Source organism: Pelophylax lessonae (genome assembly GCF_965119305.1).
Source record: "Pelophylax lessonae genome assembly, chromosome: 9".
Classification (NCBI taxonomy): Eukaryota; Metazoa; Chordata; class Amphibia; order Anura; family Ranidae; genus Pelophylax; species Pelophylax lessonae.
The window spans coordinates 15,678,439-15,700,325 of record NC_138776.1 but is presented as its reverse complement, the minus strand read 5'-3'; the positions used below and the strand labels follow the sequence as shown (position 1 = coordinate 15,700,325).

Sequence of the window (21,887 nt, the reverse complement as noted above, 5' to 3'; positions counted from 1 at the left end):
GTCCGACCATCCCAGAGAGGGCCTGCGTCCACCCCAAAATCTGCCAGGGAAGGGGGGGGGAAGTTTACTCACCATACAGGGAACACGGGCACCATCTCCTGACAGGACCCCACACCACCGGAGTAGGGGGGCTGTCGGCCAAATAGGAATGCTGCGACATAAGCCTAGGCCCTGTCGTGTGCGTCCTGGCGAGACGTTTAACTCGCGGGGCCAGTCCCCGTCCACTGGGACTATGTTGAGGCCGACCAAGCGTGGAGCTAAGGCCTGCACGCGCTCGATGGCCAGACTGGGGTGACCACTGGATGGGGGGTCCAGTCTGGCGCCCAGCACGGCATAACTGCTTGAAGATCTCACAGGAAAAACGTTCCGGAGAAAAAAAGACTAGCTAAAAATAAACTACATAAAAAAAGTACTCCCATGCCAGGACCAAAGATCCCAGCAAGGAACAAGGTCCTTACTACTGACTAGGCAGGGATTTTGGTCCACTTTTTTTTACAGATCTTTCTGGCAGTATGTTTTGGGTCATTGTCATGCTGGAAGACTCATCCACGACCCATCTTCAGTGTTCTGGCTGAGGGAAGAAGGTTCTCATCCAAGATTTTACAATACATCCATTGGCCCCCTCAATGCGACAAAGTCGGCCTGTACCTTTAACAGAGAAACAGCCGCAAAGAATCATGTTTCCACCTCCGTGTTTGACTGTAGGGATGGTGTTCTTAGGGTCATAGTCAGCATTTTTTTTCCTACAAACACAGCAAGTCCCCTCCTCAAGAAGTCACATGCACAGTAATGCCAATGAACATCTAAATGATTCAGAGAAGGATTTGGAGAAAGTGCTGTGGTTCAATGAGACCAAAATTGAGCTCTTTGGCATTAACTCAACTTACCATGTTTGGAGGAAGAAATGGGATGGTAGTCGTAGGGTCATGGTCAGCATTTTTCTTCCTCCAAACACAGCGAGCCGAGTTAATGCCAAAGAGCTCAATTTTGTTCTCATCTGACTACAGCACTTTCTCCCAATCATTCTCTGAATCATTTAGATGTTCATTGGCATGACTGTACATGTGTCTTCTTAAAGAGGGGGACTCACAATGTTAGGAGGAAGAAATGCTGACAATGACAGTGTTATGTAACGGTATCAGCCAAATGATCAGACCAGTGGTGATGTGCAATTTCTACTTTACTTAACAATGTGGAACGTAGATTACACAGGAGATCATGTGAACAGGGGTTTGCAGTACAAAACAGCAATATTGGGAAGGGAGAAACATTCATAAAACATGTGAAAACAATTCTATTGCAGTTCTAGTAATGGCCACTAGATGGCAGCAGAGTGTTCTGAGTTCAGTTTACAGATAGGATAAAGATCTGAAGATTCTCACGTGTTCCCAGAGATTGATCGTTCATTTAGCAGACTGTGAGCTGAGGGGATTTCCAGCTGGCACAGACTTCACACAGGCACTGCTGATGCTGACTTTGGTCAGGAGGCTCTGGGGGCTGTAGATAGGACCAACCGACTGCTTGGACAACTTCTCCACATGGACTGTAACAGAGTCCTCTCCAGTGACTGGGGCTTGGATAGATGCTGCGTGCTCTTGTGCTCACTGCTGGTGGCCCACACACCAGACCGATCAAATGGAGGACCCAGCACCTGGGGACAGCTCACTTGCCCAGTCACTGCTGTCCCATCAGGCTGGATCTCTCTGAGCACAGGAAGCTGGGCGGAGCTGGCATTTATACTCCCTGGGCGTGTCCTGGAACTCAGGGGATGCTGGGAGCCCAGAGGATTGTGGGGAATCGAGTTAAAAGGGACTTGCACCTGCATCTGGATAAAGGGGCACACCACTACACTCCGCCCCACTTGAACTTGCGATCCCAGGCAAGTTCACAGACCATACAAAGTCCTCTTGTGCAAAGCGTTCAGGTGGTTTCCCAAAGTTGTGCCTCTGAGAACATCTCAAGGGTTGAGGTTCAGGCTCTTCTCCAGGAGCAGGCAAAGGTGCATCCTCACTTTCAGGCTTCTCAGTAGACAGGGGGTCAGAGGGCTCCACAGCAGGAGTAGTAACCTGAGCTGGGCAATCATTGGGCTGTACGGCATCGTCTGTACCCGTAATCTCTCCTGAGAGACTTGAATTTAGCAGTGGGGGAACAGGGAGTAGCCAACACTGATTCTCTCTTGGGGCTGCTACTGGTGGCTCTGAACTCTGTTCTTCTGGCTCTCTAGTTGAACTCCCAGGAATCTCCCTGTGGCTTCTAAAAGGTTTAAGGAGCCTGCGGTGTAGCCATTTCGGCCTGTCTTGAGTACTTTCCTTCTTGATGTCATAGACTGGCACTCCTGGGATGGGTTGCTGTAACACAACTCCAGGCACTTCCTCCCATGGAGTTGTTTGCTTACCCTGCTGATGTGCACCTTTGCGCCAGGTCAGGACCCTGTCTCCAGGTTTCGGGTCATAGACCTCCGTCCCTGACTCTTCTTGTCCCACCCAGGTTCGATCCTTTACGAACTGTTGGACTTCTGACAGGTGTCGCCTCCACTCTTGAATCCAGGATGCTGGAGTATACTCCAGTTATTCAGTGGGGACAACACCCCATAGATCTGTGGGTCCCCCAAGAGTACGGCCGAACATTACATGGTAAGGAGAGCGACCGGTCGATGAGTGCACAGTATGGTTATACTTCCAAACCACTTCAGCCAAGTAATGGGTCCATCTGGTTTGTTTCTCATGGGCCAGTCCTCTCAAAAGTTGTATCAGGGTACGATTAAACCTCTCACATGCTCCATTACCCTGTGGGTGGTATGGGGTCATATGCGTCTTTTTGACACCTAAGGAGCGACACCATTCCTGGAAGAACTCACTTTCAAAGCAGGGCCCTTGGTCTGAATGTATCTTCTGAGGGCAGCCATAAGGGAGACAGAAGTGCTTCCACACTGCTTGGGCTGCAGTCTTTGCAGTCTGGTCATGAGTTGGCACGGTTACTGCAAACTTAGTAAAGTGATCCACCATAACAAGGACATAGCGATGTCCATCTTCTGACATGTCAAGGGTGAGAAAATCAACTGTCAGTACTTCCAATGGGGCAGACGTGTTCCACGTCATGGGAGGCACCTGGGCCTCAGCCCCTTTTGTCACGGAACATACCGCGCAGTGCTGAGATATCTGATTGATCAACTGGAACAGCCCCACACACATGGCTTGCCTTTTGAACCAGGCGAATGTCTTGTGGACACCCCAATGTCCTCCTTCCACATGGATTCTTTCTGCCACTTGTCTAGCTCTGGCCCGTGACAGAACGACCTGCCAGGTTACCGAAGAGTCATGGGGGAACATTATTCTGCGATACAATATGCCATCTCTCAAGAGGAAACGTGACCATTCACCCAACAGTTTTTGTGTCTCTGGCAGCAGTCGCGATCTTTCTCCTCTACTGGGCCACCGCCGTAACTGCATCGCCTCTCTTACTGGGGCAATCACAGGATCATTCTTCTGTATTTCCACCCAGTTATACTCTTCCAATACATGGATGAGGTCCACCCGTGGTTGACTCTTAGGTCTAGCCCTCATTAGGGGTGGAATTTCTTCTTCTTCAGCCTCTTCATCCACATCTTGCTGTGGTTGTACTGAAGGGTACCGTGATAGGGCATTGGCCACGTGTTTGTCCTTTAGTGCTGCCAAGGTAAGAAGCAGATTTCTAACTTCTTTAGGTGGTCCCAGGTGGGTAGGACATTGTTTCAACAGCTCGGGCTTCAGCCCCTGGATGATATTCATGCCCAATATCACCTGCGGCTGTCCTTTTCCAGAAACACGTGTAACCACCACACCTTTTTGGCCAAGGTCCTGTCCCCACAGTTTTACCTTCATCCAGGTAATCCCAACCACTTCTATAGGAAGTTCGTTGGCAGCTGTCAGTGAGGACCATGGGGTATCCCGGCTCATTTTCTTCTTTGGGAAGTATCGCTGGAACAGAGGTTCTGGTAGAATAGTGACTTGGGAGCCAGTGTCGAAGAGACACTCGATCTCTTGGCCATCGAAGTACCCATGTACCACAGGGCAATCGACCCCCACGTCCTCCGTGTGTGACTGGGGAGTCATTTTGCTGGACGGCCCCACTGCTTGACTCCTAGCGGTGGGGAGCTCTGGGTTTAATGGCCCCCTTGGTATTTGATCAGGACAGTCCCTCAAGCAATGTCCCTTTTGTTGACAGCCCCAACATGGGGAGGGTGACCTCTCCCTTCTTGGTCGCCGGCGGGGCAGTGATCGGTTTCTCCATGAAGGGATGTTCTCCCTTGGCCCCCTTGGATTTTCTTGCTCATGCCTCAGCGTGGCAAGTTCTGTCTGGAGCTGGGCTATTCCTTCTGTCAGCTTGTGGATGGCCACCTCCCATGGAGCTATTTGTTCTGTTTGTGGCGGTTTACATGGTTTATCCCCTGTGCTGGCCATAAAAACGTCCGCACTGGCACATCTGGGCTCTGAATACAGGATGGCTGCTTCTAAAATTTCGTGGAATTTTAAGTTTGGGTTACTTATGTCCTTTTCTTGTAGCTTTTCCCTGACTTTGTCAGACAGAAGCCCATCCAAAAACTGATCCTTCAGCCACCCGTCTGTGTCACTCCAGCCAGCACGTCCTGCTCGCCTCCTCTCATTGTGTCGGCTCTCGGCTGCTATATCCTGCAGTTCCAGAGCGTACTGCAGAATGGATTCTCCCACTCTCTGCCTTCTACTGATAAAGCGAGCCCTAAGATCCCCTAATGCAACCGGTTGGGTGTACACTGCTTCCAAGCGGCTGATTATCTTGTCTAGGGAATCCTGGTCCTCTGCTGGAAGGTGTAGAATTAACTTTCTTGCTTCCCCTTGAAGGGCATTAATAGCCAGGTCTGCCTGCTGTGCGGGTGGGACCCCATATGACCGGATCAAGCCCCGCAACCTCCTAATCCAATCATCCAAGTCCTGATCTGGCCCTGTGTACTTAGGCAGTTGTTGTGGTAGCAATCCTGCCAGCAATAGGGAAGCTATGGCAGACTGTTTGACACCCTCAGTGCTGCTTCCCTCACCACTGACTGACATGGCTGATCCTGTTCGTGACGCCAAGTGTTATGTAACGGTATCAGCCAAATGATCAGACCAGTGGTGATGTGCAATTTCTACTTTACTTAACAATGTGGAACGTAGATTACACAGGAGATCATGTGAACAGGGGTTTGCAGTACAAAACAGCAATATTGGGAAGGGAGAAACATTCATAAAACACGTGAAAACAATTCTATTGCAGTTCTAGTAATGGCCACTAGATGGCAGCAGAGTGTTCTGAGTTCAGTTTACAGATAGGATAAAGATCTGAAGATTCTCACGTGTTCCCAGAGATTGATCGTTCATTTAGCAGACTGTGAGCTGAGGGGATTTCCAGCTGGCACAGACTTCACACAGGCACTGCTGATGCTAACTTTGGTCAGGAGGCTCTGGGGGCCGTAGATAGGACCAACCGACAGCTTGGACAACTTCTCCACATGGACTGTAACAGAGTCCTCTCCAGTGACTGGGGCTTGGATAGATGCTGCGTGCTCTTGTGCTCACTGCTGGTGGCCCACACACCAGACTGATCGAATGAGGACCCAGCACCTGGGGACAGCTCACTTGCCCAGTCATTGCTGTCCCATCAGGCAGGATCTCTCTGAGCACAGGAAGCTGGGAGGAGCTGGCATTTATACTCCCTGGGCATGTCCTGGAACTCAGGGAATGCTGGGAGCCCAGAGGATTGTGGGGAATCGAGTTAAAGGGACTTGCACCTGCATCTGGATAAAGGGGCACACCACTACAACCCTAAGAACACCATCCCTACAGTCAAGCACGAAAGTGGAAACATGATGCTTTGGGGCTGTTTCTCTGCTAAAGGTACAGACCGACTTTGCCGCATTGAGGGGCCAATGGACGGGGCCATGTATTATAAAATCTTGGATGAGAACCTTCTTCCCTCAGCCAGAACACTGAAGATAGGTTGTGGATGGGTCTTCCAGCATGACAATGACCCAAAACATACTATCAAGGCAACAAAGGAGTGGCTCAAAAAGAAGCACATTAAGGTCATGGAGTGGGCTAGCCAGTCTCCAGAGTAAATGAAAATGAGGTAACCACACTCCAATTTGAAAGTGAACAAGATTAAAATCCGTTTATTGAAAAATTCCAAAAAGGATGAAGACAAAAAATCAGAGACAGGGGACAAACATAGTTGACGCGTTTCACGAAATTAGATTCGTTTAGTCATAACTAATTAGCCAGTCTCCAGACCTTAATCCTATAAAAAATTTATGGCGGGAGCTGAAACTTCGAATTGCCAAGCGACAGCCAAATAAACGTAAGGATTTAGAGAAGATCTGTAAAGAAGAGTGGACCAAAATTCCTCCCGAGATGTGTGCAAACTTGGTAACCAAATACAAGAAACGTCTGACCTCTGTGCTTGCCAACAAGGGTTTCTCCACCAAGTACTAATGCCTCGTACACACGTGCAGATTGTCGGCCGAACGATCGGCCGTCTTTTGTCCAAGGTCTGTCGTGTCTGTTGAAAACTGCAAAAAACTGCACTCGAATATTGTCGGCCAACAACAGCCGACTGCAGAAGTGATGTCATGTGATGGTTAACTTTCCCTGTGTTTTTTCTTTTCTGAGCATGCCCAGTCTTGCAAATCTGCTGTCTGTCGGCCGAAATCTGTACTGACTGGCGAACAATCGGCCGTTCTGGTGTCGGCATACAAAAATTTTAATGCTTGCACGACAGATTCTGTTCGGCCGAAAGTGCGCTGTCGGCTGTCGGAAGCATCATACTAACAAGCCTACAATCGGCCGATCGGTCGTCGGCCGAATCTTTTCGGCCGACAATCTGCACGTGTGTACGAGGCATTAGTCATGCTTTGCTGGAGGATCAAATACTTATTTTACTCACTGAACTGCAACTCAATTTATAACATTTGTATTATGTGTTTTTGTAAATTTTGGTTGATATGCTGTCCCTGTCATTTAAAATACACCTATGAAAAAAATTATAGACCCTTCATTTCTTTGTAAGTGGGCAAACATTATTCTCCCAGTATTTTACAGGCTTGTCTAAATGTTGTGCAACAAACTTTAAAGGAGTTTCAACATGCTTTTTCTTCAGCAATGGAGTCTTGCGTGGTGAGCATACATACATGTGTCCCATGGTTGGTGTAACTGGGAGGATTCATGCCCCATCATTGGTGTCATTGGGCCCAATTGTTGGTGTCATTGGGAGGAATTGAGGCCTGTCGTGGGTGTCATTGGGAAGATCTGTGCCGGTTCACTGATGTTAGGTGAGGGGGAAATTATGCCCCATTTTTGGTATCAGTAGATGAAATAGTGCCCCAACATCTGGCTCCCAGGCTGCAGTTTGGAGACCATTGGTCTATATGATTGTAGAGGGTCATTGGTGATGCATCACTGAACTTGGTAAAGTCCCATAGAAATGTAGGTTAATGTGCATTATAAATGTAATAGTCTGAATATTAGCACCAGTGCTGCATATTATTGTCCTACATCCCTCTAATGAGACGAGGCTTGGAGCCGTCTGGGTGCGGTGGAGTGTGCTTTGGATCCATGCCATGGCTGAAAATGTCAAGCTGCTGACTCTCTGCCTGGAACAAATTCTAGGGTGATCAGAAAGCTAACATCAGAGTTAAGTGAGCTAATATGTACAGACAGGCTGTGAGATAATTATTATATCCACATCACATTGTTATTCATTTAAGACTTTCAAAAGGGATCCTTCTTTGGTAAAGGAGAACATTTCCTATATCTATAGCTGTCCATATAAGTTGCAATAATGGCTCCACATCTTAAGAACGTTCCACTCTTTCTCCCCAGCTGTCTTGTGCATGCTTCAACATCTGCCATGGAAATTAATGACACATGGGATACACTGAAGATGTCCATTTTGCACTCCTTGGAAGACATCAGTGCATGTGTAGGACACTTGTGCCTCGTTTCCACTGAGCGGATCGGTTCGGATCGGTACGGTACGCTATTTTGGGTGTTTCCATTATGAAAGTGGCCCATACAACCGAACCAAACCGCACCATTCCTGGTCCTGCTTCAGATGTAGGGCCATAGGAAATGGTACGGTACGGTTAGGGCGGAGCTACTGGCGTCACACGATAGATTCCACTGATTGGCGGACAGGAAAACTTCAATGCTCACGTCAAATGAAAGAGCAAAGCAAACACCTCATTTGGTGTAAACACTGCATGGTCCCTGGTGGCCCGACTTGCAGTGGAAACGCTCACCTGAATAGACCGGACCATTCTAACCCTCCCAAACTGTACCGACCCGAACCGTTCCGCTCAGTGGAAACGAGGCATTGATGAGAGCAGCGCGTTGGGTAGGTGCAGTGTGGTGTGGTAGGCAGTGAGCACTCAGAGTCCCAATTTGCATAGCACAATGTATTGAAACAGAAGATTAACAGCACAAACAGGCCCGGCAGGGATGCTCCCCCCCATGCGAGTGCATCTGCCAGTGACCAACCAGTCTCCGCTGGCCATCTACCAGTGACCAACCAGTCTCCGCTGGCCATCTACCAGTGACCAACCAGTCTCCGCTGGCCATCTACCAGTGACCAACCATTCTCCGCTGGCCATCTACCAGTGACCAACCAGTCTCCGCTGGCCAGCTACCAGTGACACACCAGTCTCCGCTGGCCATCTACCAGTGACCAACCAGTCTCCACTGGCCATCTGCCAGTGACAGACCAGTCTCCAGTGACCGTCTGCCCGATGACCAACCAATCTCAATTGGCCTTCTGCCTGCTTACCAACCAGTTTCTGCTGACTGTCGGCCACGATGACCAACAAGTCTCCGCTGACCATCTGCCTTGTGACCAACCAATTTCCATTGACCGTTTGCCTGGCGAACAACCAGTCTCCACTGACTGTCTGCCTGCTGACCAACCAGTTTCCGCAGATCATCTGCAGGCTGACCAATCAGTCTCTGCTGACCGTCTGCCTGCTGGCCACCCACTTTCTGCTAATCTTCTGTCTGTTGACCAACCAGTCTTTGCTGACTGATTGCCTTCTGACCATCTACCCACTGACCAAGTCTCCACTGACCATCTGCCCGCTAACCAACCAGTCTCTGCTGACCATCTGCTTGCTGCCCAGCCTGTCTTCACCAACTACTGCCCACTGTTCGGCCTGACTCTACTGTCATCCAGACGATCTACCTATCCCACCTGTGAACAGGAGCTATCAGGCATTCATGCCACTCCATGCTCCCATGCCACTTGTTTGCTCTGACAGGGGCCCTGAGCCAAATGTGTAAGAGAGGTCATTCCTGTCACTCAGGCACTACCAGGTACGTGACTATATATAACTATGATGTCCCATCCAAGAACTTCACCATCTTGCATTGAAGTACGGTTACACAGTACAATCATTGAAACAACCACAATCCTATGACCCCAATTGTTACATAGTTAGTGAGGTTGAAAAAAGACATCCCTCCATCCAGTTGTGTTACATGTCTCATGAATATAATGTATTTTCTGCAGAATGTAGTCACTTCACAATTCAAGGGTATATCATTTTCGTTCTTTGTATTGGGAAAAACTCAATACAAACTACAGTATTGTAACACAAGTTAACCAGCTTGTAATGACATTCTTCATTAGAACAAAGAAGAACTGAGAGAAGTCAACGAGTGCACTAAATACACTATATTGTCAAAAGTATTGGGACACCTGCCTTTACACGCACATTAACTTTAATAGCATCCCAGGCTTAGTCCATAGAATTCAATATTGAGTTGGCCCACCCTTTGCAGCTATAACAGCTTCAACTCTTCTGGGAAGGCTGTCCACAAGGAGTGTGTCTATGGGAATGTTTGACCATTCTTCCAGAAGTGCATTTGTAGGGTCAGGCACTGATTTTGAACAAGAATGCCTGGCTGGTTGAGGTCAGGACGCTGTTCAGGCCAGTCAAGTTCCCCCACCCCAAAGTCGCTCATCCATGTCTTTAGGGACCTTGCTTTGTGCACTGGGTGCACAGTCATGTTGGAACAGGAAGGGACCATCCCCAAACTCTTCCCACAAAGTTGGGAGCATGAAATTGTCTAAAACATCTTGGTATGCTGACACCTTAAGAGTTCCCTTCACTGGAATTAAGGGGCCAAGGCCAACCCCTGAAAATCAACCCGGCACAATAATCCCCCCTCCACCAAATGATTTGGACCAGTGCACAAAGCAAGGTTGATAAAGACATGGATGAGCGAGTTTGGGGTGGAGGAACTTCACCGACCTCAAACTGATAGAACATCTTTGGGATGAATTAGAGCGGAGACTGCTAGCCAGGCATTCTTGTTCAACATCAGTGCCTGACCCTACAAATGCGTTTCTGGAAGAATGGTCAAACATTCCCATAGACACACTCCTAAACCTTGGGGACAGCCTTCCCAGAAGAGTTGAAGCTGTTATAGCTGCAAAGGGTGGGACAACTCAATATTGAACCCTGTTTTTCAGGGGTTGGGCTTGGTCCCTTAGTTCCAGTGAAGGAAACTGTTAAGGCGTCAGCATACCAAGACATTTTGGACAATTTCATGCTCCCAATTTTGTGGGAACAGTTTGGGGATAGCCCTTTCTTGTTCCAACATGACTGCTCACCAGAGCACAAAGCAAGGTCCATAAAGACATGGATGAGCGAGTTTGGGGTGGAGGAACTTGACCGACTTCAACCTGATAGAACACCTTAAGGACGAATTAGAGCGGAGACTGCGATCCGGGCAGAGTTGTATAAAGTACTCGAAACCCATACTTGAGTAAAAGTACAAGTGCTCGATCAAAAAGTGACTTGAGTAGAAGTGGAAGTGCTCGATCAAAAAGTGACTTGAGTAGAAGTACTAAAGTATTCAACATTTTTTGTACTTAAGTATTGCAAGTAGTTTTCTTTAAAAATTTTGCTACGCAAGTACTGAAAGTAAAAGTACCAGTAGTTTTGAAAAAAAAATTGCTACTCAAGTACTGAAAGTAAAATTACAAGTACTGTGTTATGTAGTAATTAAAGAAAGAAGTCAAAAGTTTGAACATCATATTGTTTTTTATTATTTCAAATGCAGCTTTTATTTATACATACAGTAGCTTTTATTTTCGTATGCGCTGATAATACACATGTTTTGAGCTTCATGAAACCTGCCATCTACTGTTCTGGCAGTGGTAATTTTTATAATTGTAACGAGTAACTATGCAGCACAAAAAAAAAATATCGGAGTAGAAGTATTGAAATCAATACCTGGTCGCCTGACAGGTCGCCGTAGGTCGCCTTCCATAGAGAAGCTGCTGACCCGTTCTAATAGGAGCGACACAAGTCGCTCCGACTTAGAAAAAGGGGTCCGGAGCTTCTTTGGGGCGACCCGGAGCGACCTGCATAGACTTCAATGTTATGAAGTCCGTGCCGGCCGCTCCGAGGTCGCGGTGCGAGCAGCGCGCCGCGACCTATGAGGTCGCCCCGGCAAGTAGCGTCGCCCCAGTGTGAACGGGGCCTCAAGGCCTCTGTATACCAAGACATTCTGGACAATTTCATGCTCCCAACTTTGTGGGAAGAGTTTGGGGATGGCCCCTTCCTGTTCCAACATGACTGCACACCAGTGCACAAAGCAAGGTCCATAAAGACATGGATGAGTGAGTTTGGGGTGGAGGAACTTGACCAACTTCAACCTGATAGAACATCTTAAGGATGAATTAGAGCGGAGACTGCGATCCAGGCCTATTTGTCCAACATCAGTGCCTGACCTCACAAATGCGCTTGGTCAAACATTCCCATAGACACACTCCTAAACCTTGTGGACAGCCTTCCCAGAAGAGTTGAAGCTGTTATAGCTTCAAAGGGTGGGCCAACTCAATATTGGATCCTACGGGCTAAGACTAGGATGCCATTAAAGGTCATGTGCGTGTAAAGGCAGGCGTCCCAATACTTTTGGTAATATAGTGTATATGGATGGCTTAGCAGACATCAAGTTCTCTTTGTTCTTTACTAGAGGTTCTCCTGTGCCGTGTAGGACGGGGGCACGCCAAAGGCTTTTTTAAAGAGCGTGTTAATAGGTTCTAAACCTGAGGAGTACGTTCTATTTAAGCTCAGGTTGTCATTTAATGCTTTTCTGTTTATAGACCGGGAAGAATTTCTATCTCATAAACTTCACACTAAACCTTCACGGCCGACTTCATAAAAGATCCCAGGGATAAGTCCAATGGGTTTTTATTTTTATGAATGGAGTGGAAGAGCTTTTATTTACCTGACACCTTGTTAAAAAGAAACTTAGGATCAGGAATTTAGAGCACTCGCTCGTCTTTAGCGACGGTTGTAAAGTTTGCCTAAAATAATTTTTTACAAGATCCTTTACCTTTATAGTTTCATTGCTGTGCCATAAAGTCATGATACCTTCAATCAAAAGTGGGAAGGAAGGATTAATATTATCCACTTCAGCCCTGGAAGGTTTTATCCCCTTCATGACCAGGCCATTTTTCGCGATTCGGCACTGCGTTACTTTAACTACTTGCCGACCACCGCAAGTAAATACGGTCAGCCCCTCCTGGGCAAAGTGACGAACCGGTACGTCACTCGCCCACGAGCCAATAGGGGGCGAGCGCGCACCGCCAGAGGCGCACTACCGCCCCCGCTCGTTCCCTGACATCCCCGCACGAGTGACCGGCGGCTCCGATGTCCGCCGGCCACTCGCGATCTCCCGCTGGAGAGGGAGAAAGGCAGACGGCTGATGTAAACACAACCGCCTGTCATTCTCCCTGGTGTAACTGCAGAGACTATACAATCCTGCTATGTAGGATCGTATATCTCTGTGGTTACATCACAAGCCACGCCCCTTTACAGTTAGAAACACACCCCTAGGGACACACTTAACCCCTTGATCACTAATAAAGTTAACCCCTTCCCCGCCAGTGTCATTTTTACAGTAACAGTGCATATTTTTAGCACTGATTACTGTAGTAATGTCACTGGTACCCCCAAAAGTGTCAAAAATGTCAGTCAGGGGTCCGATCTGTCCGCCGCAATGTCGCAGTCCCGCAAAAAAAAATTGCAGATCGCCGCCATTACTAGTTAAAAACAAAAAAAAACAATAAAAATGACATAAATCTTTCCTGTAGTTAGTAAACGCAATAACTTTTGCGCAAACCAATCAAAATATGTAGCAGAAAACAAATTGGCCTAAAATGTTAAAAAATGTTGATTTTTACATTTTTTTTGGGGGGGGGGGGAATTTCATATAAAAAAAAATAGGAAAAATATTGTTATTTTTTCAAAATTTTCACTCTTTTTTTGTTTATAGCGCAAAAAGTAAAAATCGCACAGGTGATCAAATACCACCAAAAGAAAGCTCTGTTTGTGGGGAAAAAAAGGACGTCAATTTAATTTGGGTACAGCGTCACACGTCCGCGCAATTGTCCATTAAATTCATGCAGTGCCAAATCACAAAATAGGGCCTGGTCTTTGAGCAACCAAATCCTCCGGTCTGAAAGTGGTTAACTGGCGATTGCGCGGTCATGCAACGCTGTACCCAACTGAAGTTTGAATACATTTTTCACACAAATAGAGCTTTCTTTAGGTGGTATTTGATCACCACTGTTTTTTTTTTTTTTTTTTTTTTTTCAGTATATAAGTGAAAAAAGACCAAACATTTTGAAAAAAAAAACCCCGATATTTTTTACTTTCGGTTATAAAATATATCCAATAAAACCCAATTTCTTCATAAACGTATTCTCCTACATGTCTTTGGTACAAAAAATCCTAATAAGTTTATATTGGTCTGTGCAAAATTTAAAGCATCTACAAAGTATGGTATATTGTATATACAGTAGGTATAAAAAAAGCATCACCCCCCTTTAAAATAATCACATTTTGTTGTTTTTGCAGCCTGAAATGAAGACAGGCACAGATTCTGTTTTATCCAGCTGTATTTACTCAGTGCAGCTTAAAACATCCAAGTGAAAGATATAACACCAACATGTCAGAAAAAAAAAAAAATAAATGCAAAAACAGAATCACTGAGTTGGGAAAAGGAACCCTGTGACAACGTGTCTTGACACGAAACGTATCGGGCGGAGGCCTACGCGCTGGCGTCCGAATGCCGCATCCCTGCTGTGGAACGGCGGCCTTTCTGATGCGAGTTATTGGCCATTTTTGCTGTAACATGTACTTGTTTTTTACCTCAATTTTTAATAAATGCTACACTATACAAGCGATTTTTGGCTCTACTTGATGAGCATTTATTTAGTACATCCACTACTCCATGATTGAGAGGACGTCCCTGCACCACAGAAGGGTTTTCCAGTCCCTGATGGGATTGTAATCAAGGTCTATGTTCTTAGGATATCTGGTGAACGCATATAAATGCTGGAGGAGGAGCGCTGTCACCTATTGCATTCGTCACTGGAGGCGGATTCACCGTTTTTTTTTTTAACTTCTTGTTTATGCTGCATTTTTGGTGTGTGGATTGACACCTATATATCAGTTTATTCTTCACTTTGGATCACGGAATACTCTATAGCAGTGGTCCTCAACCCTGGTCCTCAGGGCCCACTAACAGGCCAGGTTTTCAAGATAACTGAAATACATTCCAGGTGATATAATTTGCTGCTCAGTGATTGCAGTACTCCAGTCTGCATCTCCCTAAGGTAATACTTAAAATCTGGCCTGTTAGTGGGCCCTGAGGACCGGAGTTGAGGACCACTGCTCTAGAGCACATGTGTCAAACACAAGGCCCGCAGGCCGAATCCGGCCCGCCAGGCCATTTCATGTGGCCCGCACACCCAGGGAGTTTTTTGGGTTTTTTAAAGCCAGAACCCTGCACTCTGTACATAACACACCCACTGAACCCTGCACTCTGTACATAGCGCACCGCTGAACCCTGCACTCTGTACATAGTGCACCGCTGAACCCTGCACTCTGTACATAGTGCACCGCTGAACCCTGCACTCTGTACATAGTGCACCGCTGAACCCTGCACTCTGTACATAACGCACCCCTGAACCCTGCACTCTGTACATAGCGCACCCCTGAACTCTGCACTCTGTACATAGCGCACCCCTGAACCCTGCACTCTGTACATAGCGCACCACTTAAACCCTGCACTCTGTAAATAGCGCACCCCTGAACCCTGCGCTCTGTACTTAGCGAACCCCTTAAACCCTGCACTCTGTACATAGCGCACCCCTGAACCCTGCACTCTGTACATAGCGTACCCCTGAACCCTGCACTCTGTACATAGCGCACCCCGGAACCCTGCACTCTATACATAGTGCACTCCGGAACCCTGCACTCTGTGCATGGTGCACCCCGGAACCCTGCACTCTGTACATAGCGCACCCCTGAATGCTGCACTCTGTACATAGCATACCCCTGAACCCTGCACTCTGTACATAGCGCACACCGGAACCCTGCACTCTGTGCATGGCACACCCCGGAACCCTGCACTCTGTGCATGGCACACCCCGGAACCCTGCACTCTGTGCATGGCACACCCCGGAACCCTGCACTCTGTGCATAGCATACCCCGGAAACCTGCACTCTGTACATAGCATACCCCTGAACCCTGCACTCTGTACATAGCGCACACCGGAACCCTGCACTCTGTGCATAGCATACCCCGGAACCCTGCACTCTGTACATAGCATACCCCTGAACACTGCACTCTGTACATAGCGCACACCGGAACCCTGCACTCTGTGCATGGCACACCCCGGAACCCTGCACTCTGTGCATGGCACACCCCGGAACCCTGCACTCTGTGCATGGCACACCCCGGAACCCTGCACTCTGTGCATGGCACACCCCGGAATCCTGCACTCTGTACATAGCATACCCCTGAACACTGCACTCTGTACATAGCGCACCCCGGAAACCTGCACTCTGTACATAGCGCACCCCGGAACCCTGCACATAACGCAAATTGTTTTAAAAAAGGCCTGGATTCTTTCCTAGGTGTACATAATATAAATGGGTACTAACATTTTTTTTAGGTAAAGTTGATCCAGGGAATATCCGATTGCCTCTCGGGGATCAGATTTTTTTTCTGTAGCAAATTGGATCATGCTTTGCTGGGGGGTTTTTTTTGCCTTCCTCTGGATCAACTGTGGGTAAAGGATTGTGTATACAGATTGTATGGTTGGGTTTTCAATACTGTTTTTTTTTTTTGGTTGAACCAGATGGACTTGTGTCTTTTTTCAACCCGACTAACTATGTAACTATGTTACGCATTTCTAGTATTTATTGCTCCTTTAAGACCCTCCCACTAGTACTGCAATTTGGCCACACCCACCCATTGATGCTGTTAGAGGGGGGGTGTGGTTGATTTCCTGCACCTATTCTAAGAAAAAAAAGCCTGGGATACATTTATATACATTAATATACATTATATACATTATAAACATTTATATACACATTATATACATTATATACATTTATATACATTATATACATTTATATAGTCTTACAAATACAACCGGCCCTTTGAGGACAACCGTAATGCTGAAATGGAGTTTGCCAACCCTGCTATAGAGGATTGGACATTCATTCATTTTTCATTTTCTAAATTTGTTTTTGTTTTATGAGCACATTTATCCTTATCACTATTATTTTGTCATTATTATTTTGCCATTTCTGATATGTAATTTGCATATTAGCACTGCACTTGTTTAGAAGGTATACAGTATATTCACCTTTTTTGTGCTCACGGCTCCTGCCGCATAGCGCTCGCTTGTTACATGTATTGCATATCGGCTATAAAGAGAACCTGTTACAAAGTGGCCACTTTTCTCTTTACATGAATGCTTGAAAGCAGAACTAAGTGTAAGGTTGTGAAATCAGGGACTTACGTCTCCTCCGCTGTCCTTGATCCCTATGATGTTTGGGTGCTGCGCCAAAGTAACGACGGCATCCACAGGTATGTCCAACCCAGTATTGGCAGGCACGCTGTACAAGATGACGGGGACTGGGGAAGCATCAGCAACCTGGAGGATGACAATGTGTCAGCAGGAACACAGACAGCCTTTACTGCAATTCCCCCTTTTTTTTTTTCCTTTAACCACTTCAGCCCCAGAAGGTTTTACCCCCCTTAATTACCAGGTCATTTTTTGCAACATGGCGGTTGTGCGACGCTGTACCCAAAAAAAATTGACATCCTTTTTTTCCTACAAACAGAGCTTTCTTTTGGTGGTATTTGATCACCTCTGCGATTTAAATTTTTTGCGCTATAAACAAAAAAATACCGACAATTCTGAAAAAAAAAAAACATATTTTTTACTTCCTGCTATATAACATTCCCAATAAAAAAAATGAAAAAAATCTAATTTTTTCATCATTTTAGGCCAATTTGTATTCTGCCACATATTTTTGGTAAAAAAAAAAAAAAAAAAATCACAATAAGTGTATTGGGAATATAGCAGAATGTAAATATATTGTTTTTTTTTTTTTTCAAAATTGTTGCTCTTTTTTTTATTTATAGCGCAAAAAATAAAAATCGCACAGGTGATCAAATACCACAAAAAAAAAAAGCTGTATTTGTGGGAAAAAAAAAAAAGGACAACAATTATATTAGGGTAGAGCGTTGCACAACCGCGCAATTGTCAGTTACATTTACGCAGTGCCGAATTGCAAAAAATGGCCTGGTCATTTCTTCCGGGGCTGAAGTGGCTAACCCCTTCCCACCTAAGGGTAAAACAAATGTGAATGCCTAAGCACAATTTTGCAACTTTGACATGTTAGTAAAACCGTACATATCATCACAACTACTTTGTGCATCCAGGTGGATTATACCGCATTTTTTTCAGGACAAATTGGGCTTTCATTCGATGATAAATATCTTCTGATTATTTTTTTTTTTTACTATCAAAGGAAAACTTGCCCAAAATAGTAAAAAAAAAAAAAATTGTTTAATGCAGCTGTATACAGTAAAACCTTTGTTTGAGAGTAACTTGGTTTGAGAGCGCTTTGCAAGACAAGCAAATTTTTTGAATAAATTTTGACTTGATATACAAGCGATGTCTTGATATACAAGTAGCGTCATGTATAAAAAAGAAGAGAAGAGCCTCTAAAGTGTAGCAATATGGTTACATTTAATGAAGGTTCAATATTTAGCAACTCACATGGTTGATGATTAAAACAGGCACACCTAAGTATGCAGGCATCTGGGGTAAAGCTGTCCACATAGACCGTCCTCCTAACCGCCATCTTCATCATCCCTCCCCCGCTGCACTCCACGAGTGATTCAAAGCCTTATTTTCAGATCACTCTACTGCAGGCTATTCTTCTCGGTCAGGATTGCAGACTGACAGTGGTGAGAGCCGGTGGTTCAGAAAATGGTCTATGTGGACAGCTTTACCCCGGATGCCTGCATACTTAGATGTGCCTGTTTTAATCATCAATCATGTGAGTTGCTAAATGTTGAACCTTCATTAAATGTAACAATATTGCTACACTTAGAGGCGCCTCTCATCTCTCTTATATTCTGTAGCTCTGCTAGATTTTGCTAATCCCCTTGGGAAGGCTGCATATTGTGGATGGACATTTTATGGTTACACAACCTATCACATTGCTATAATCTTTGTACATAGACTATAAACCGAAGGACTTGTGGAACGAATCGTCTGAGTTTCCATTATTTCTTATGGGAAGATTTGCTTTGATATAAGAGTGCTTTGGATTACAAGCATGTTTCCAGAACGAATTATGCTCGCAATCCAAGGTTTTACTGTATATTAAAGTGTGAGAACAGGTGCGCTGCTGGGATGGCTACTATCCACACCTATAAATGAACTGCAGCACTCACCAACACAAGTACTCAAGAGCTTGCAAAGAGAAATATAAAAGCAAAGGGTAGTGCGCTATTCAGCTGTGTGATGAAGCTCAAATAATAATATGATAAACCAAGAAGTGTAATAGATTAAAAACAATATAATAAACCCTCTATATATACAGTGGGTACGGAAAGTATTCAGACCCCCTTAAATTTTTCACTCTGTTATATTGCAGCCATTTGCTAAAATCATTTAAGTTCATTCTTCTTCCTCATGAATGTACACATAGCACCCCATACTGACAGAAAAACACAGAATTGTTGATATTGTTGCAGATTTATTAAAAAAGAAAAACTGAAATATCACATGGTCCTAAGTATTCAGACCCTTTGCTGTGACACTCATATATTTAACTCAGGTGCTTTCCATTTCTTCTGATCATCCTTGAGATGGTTCTACACCTTCATTTGAGTCCAGCTGTGTTTGATTATACTGATTGGACTTGATTAGGAAGGCCACACACCTGTCTATATAAGACCTTCCAGATCACAATGCATGTCAGAGCAAATGAGAATCATGAGGTCAAAGGAACTGCCTGAAGAGCTCAGAGACAGAATTGCGGCAAGGCACAGATCTGGCCAAGGTTACAAAAAGATTTCTGCTGCACTTAAGGTTCCTAAGAGCACAGTGGCCTCCATAATCCTCAAATGGAAGACGTTTGGGACGACCAGAACCCTTCCTAGAGCTGGCAGTCCGGCGAAACTGAGCTATCGGGGAAGAAGAGCCTTGGTGAGAGAGGTAAAGAAGAACCCAAAGATCACTGTGGCTGAGCTCCAGAGATGCAGTCAGGAGATGGGAGAAAGTTGTAGAAAGTCAACCATCACTGCAGCCCTCCACCAGTCGGGGCTTTATGGCAGAGTGGCCCGACGGAAGCCTCTCCTCAGTGTAAGACACATGAAAGCCCGCATGGAGTTTGCTAAAAAACACCTGAAGGACTCCAAGATGGTGAGAAATAAGATTCTCTGGTCTGATGAGACCAAAATATAACTTTTTGGCCTTAATTCTAAGCGATATGTGTGGAGAAAACCAGGCACTGCTCATCACCTGTCCAATACAGTCCCAACAGTGAAGCATGGTGGTGGCAGCATCATGCTGTGGGGGTGTTTTTCAGCTGCAGGGACAGGACGACTGGTTGCAATCGAGGGAAAGATGAATGCGGCCAAGTACAGGGATATCCTGGACAAAAACCTTCTCCAGAGTGCTCTGGACCTCAGACTGGGCCGATAATTTACCTTCCAACAAGACAATGACCCTAAGCACACAGCTAAAATAACGAAGGAGTGGCTTCACAACAACTCCGTGACTGTTCTTGAATGGCCCAGCCAGAGCCCTGACTTAAACCCAATTGAGCATCTCTGGAGAGACCTAAAAATGGCTGTCCACCAACGTTTACCATCCAACCTGACAGAACTGGAGAGGATCTGCAAGGAGGAATGGCAGAGGATCCCCAAACCCAGGTGTGAAAGACTTGTTGCATCTTTCCCAAAAAGACTCCTGGCTGTATTAGATCAAAAGGGGGCTTCTACTAAATACTGAGCAAAGGGTCTGAATACTTAGGACCATGTGATATTTCAGTTTTTCTTTTTTAATAAATCTGCAACAATGTCAACAATTCTGTGTTTTTCTGTCAGTATGGGGTGCTATGTGTACATTCATGAGGAAGAAGAATGAACTTAAATGATTTTAGCAAATGGCTGCAATATAACAAAGAGTGAAAAATTTAAGGGGGTCTGAATACTTTCCGTACCCACTGTATATATAAATAACAAGCAAGTAAAAATCAACTGCTGAATAAATATAAAGCACAAATATATAAAAAAATCTTCCCAATTGCAGTGAATTTCTAAACTTGCAAAACGATGCTAAAGAGTGCAAAAAAATGAATTGAAAAAAGTAAGTCCAAAAATAAAAAATATATATAATATTGAAAGTGCAAAAAGGAAAGTTCAAGCAAAAAGTCTGTGAAAAGTTCACCCACTCATCGAATGTGAGATGGTGAGTGCACCAGATTATTCAATCGATGAGTGGATGAACTTTTCACAGACTTTTTTCTTGAACTCTCCTTTTTGGACTTTCAATATTATATATATTTTTTATTTTTGGACTTACTTTTTTCAATTCATTTTTTTTTGCACTTTTTTGGCATCGTTTTGCACGCTTAGAAATTCACTGCAATTGGGAAGATTTTTTTATATATATTTGTGCTTTATATTTATTCAGCATTTGGTTTTTACATGCTTGTTATTTATATATATATATATATATATATATATATATATATATACATATACATATAGATAGATGTATATAGATAGAGATAGATAGATGTATACAGATAGAGATAGATAGGTAGATATGTATGTATGTATATATATATATATATATATATATACATACATACATACACACACCTATCTATATATATACATATCTCTATCTATCTATCTATATATAGATGTATTTTATATATATATATATATATATATATATATATATATATATATATATATATATATATATATATAGTAAAGATTTATAATATTGTTTTTTATCTATTACACTTCTTGTTTTATCATATTATTATTTTAGCTTCATCACACATCTGAATAGCGCACTACCCTTTGCTTTTATATTTCTCTTTGTATATATTTCTTGTTATTACCATACCCTACCACCAAAGACAAGATTTTGCTTTTTTTTATCGTACCTAAAACACACTGACGAAAAAATAAAATCCTGTCCAAAAAAAATACTGACCCTGACCTTTGAACCTGACCTTGACCCAAACAATAACCCAGGCACTGACCTAGATCAAACCTTTTTTAATTATTATTATTATTTTTTTTATATACACTTTTTTCTCTCTCTGCAAGGACAGAGAGAGATACAATGTATCTCTCTTCTCCATTCACAGAGAGAAAACATGGGGGCTGGCCTCCCAGTGAGCCAATCAGAGGCTATCACAGCCATCAGGTGACCTGGAATCGGAAGTGTGGCACCTCCCCAGCACAAAGGGAGCGAGGCAACTATGCTGC

At 44.8% G+C, this 21,887-nt stretch overlaps 1 protein-coding gene across 2 annotated transcripts in view; it reads right to left on the bottom strand.

Annotated features, from left to right (window-relative positions):
* The window catches only part of HOGA1 (4-hydroxy-2-oxoglutarate aldolase 1), a 177,130-nt gene that overhangs the window by 124,118 nt on the left and 31,125 nt on the right, over positions 1–21,887 (bottom strand). For both annotated transcript variants that reach the window (XM_082267994.1, XM_082267993.1), the window contains exon 4: positions 16,873–17,007. In XM_082267994.1, coding sequence (XP_082124120.1) covers positions 16,873–17,007 — 135 coding nt within the window. The remainder of the gene's footprint in view (positions 1–16,872; positions 17,008–21,887) is intronic.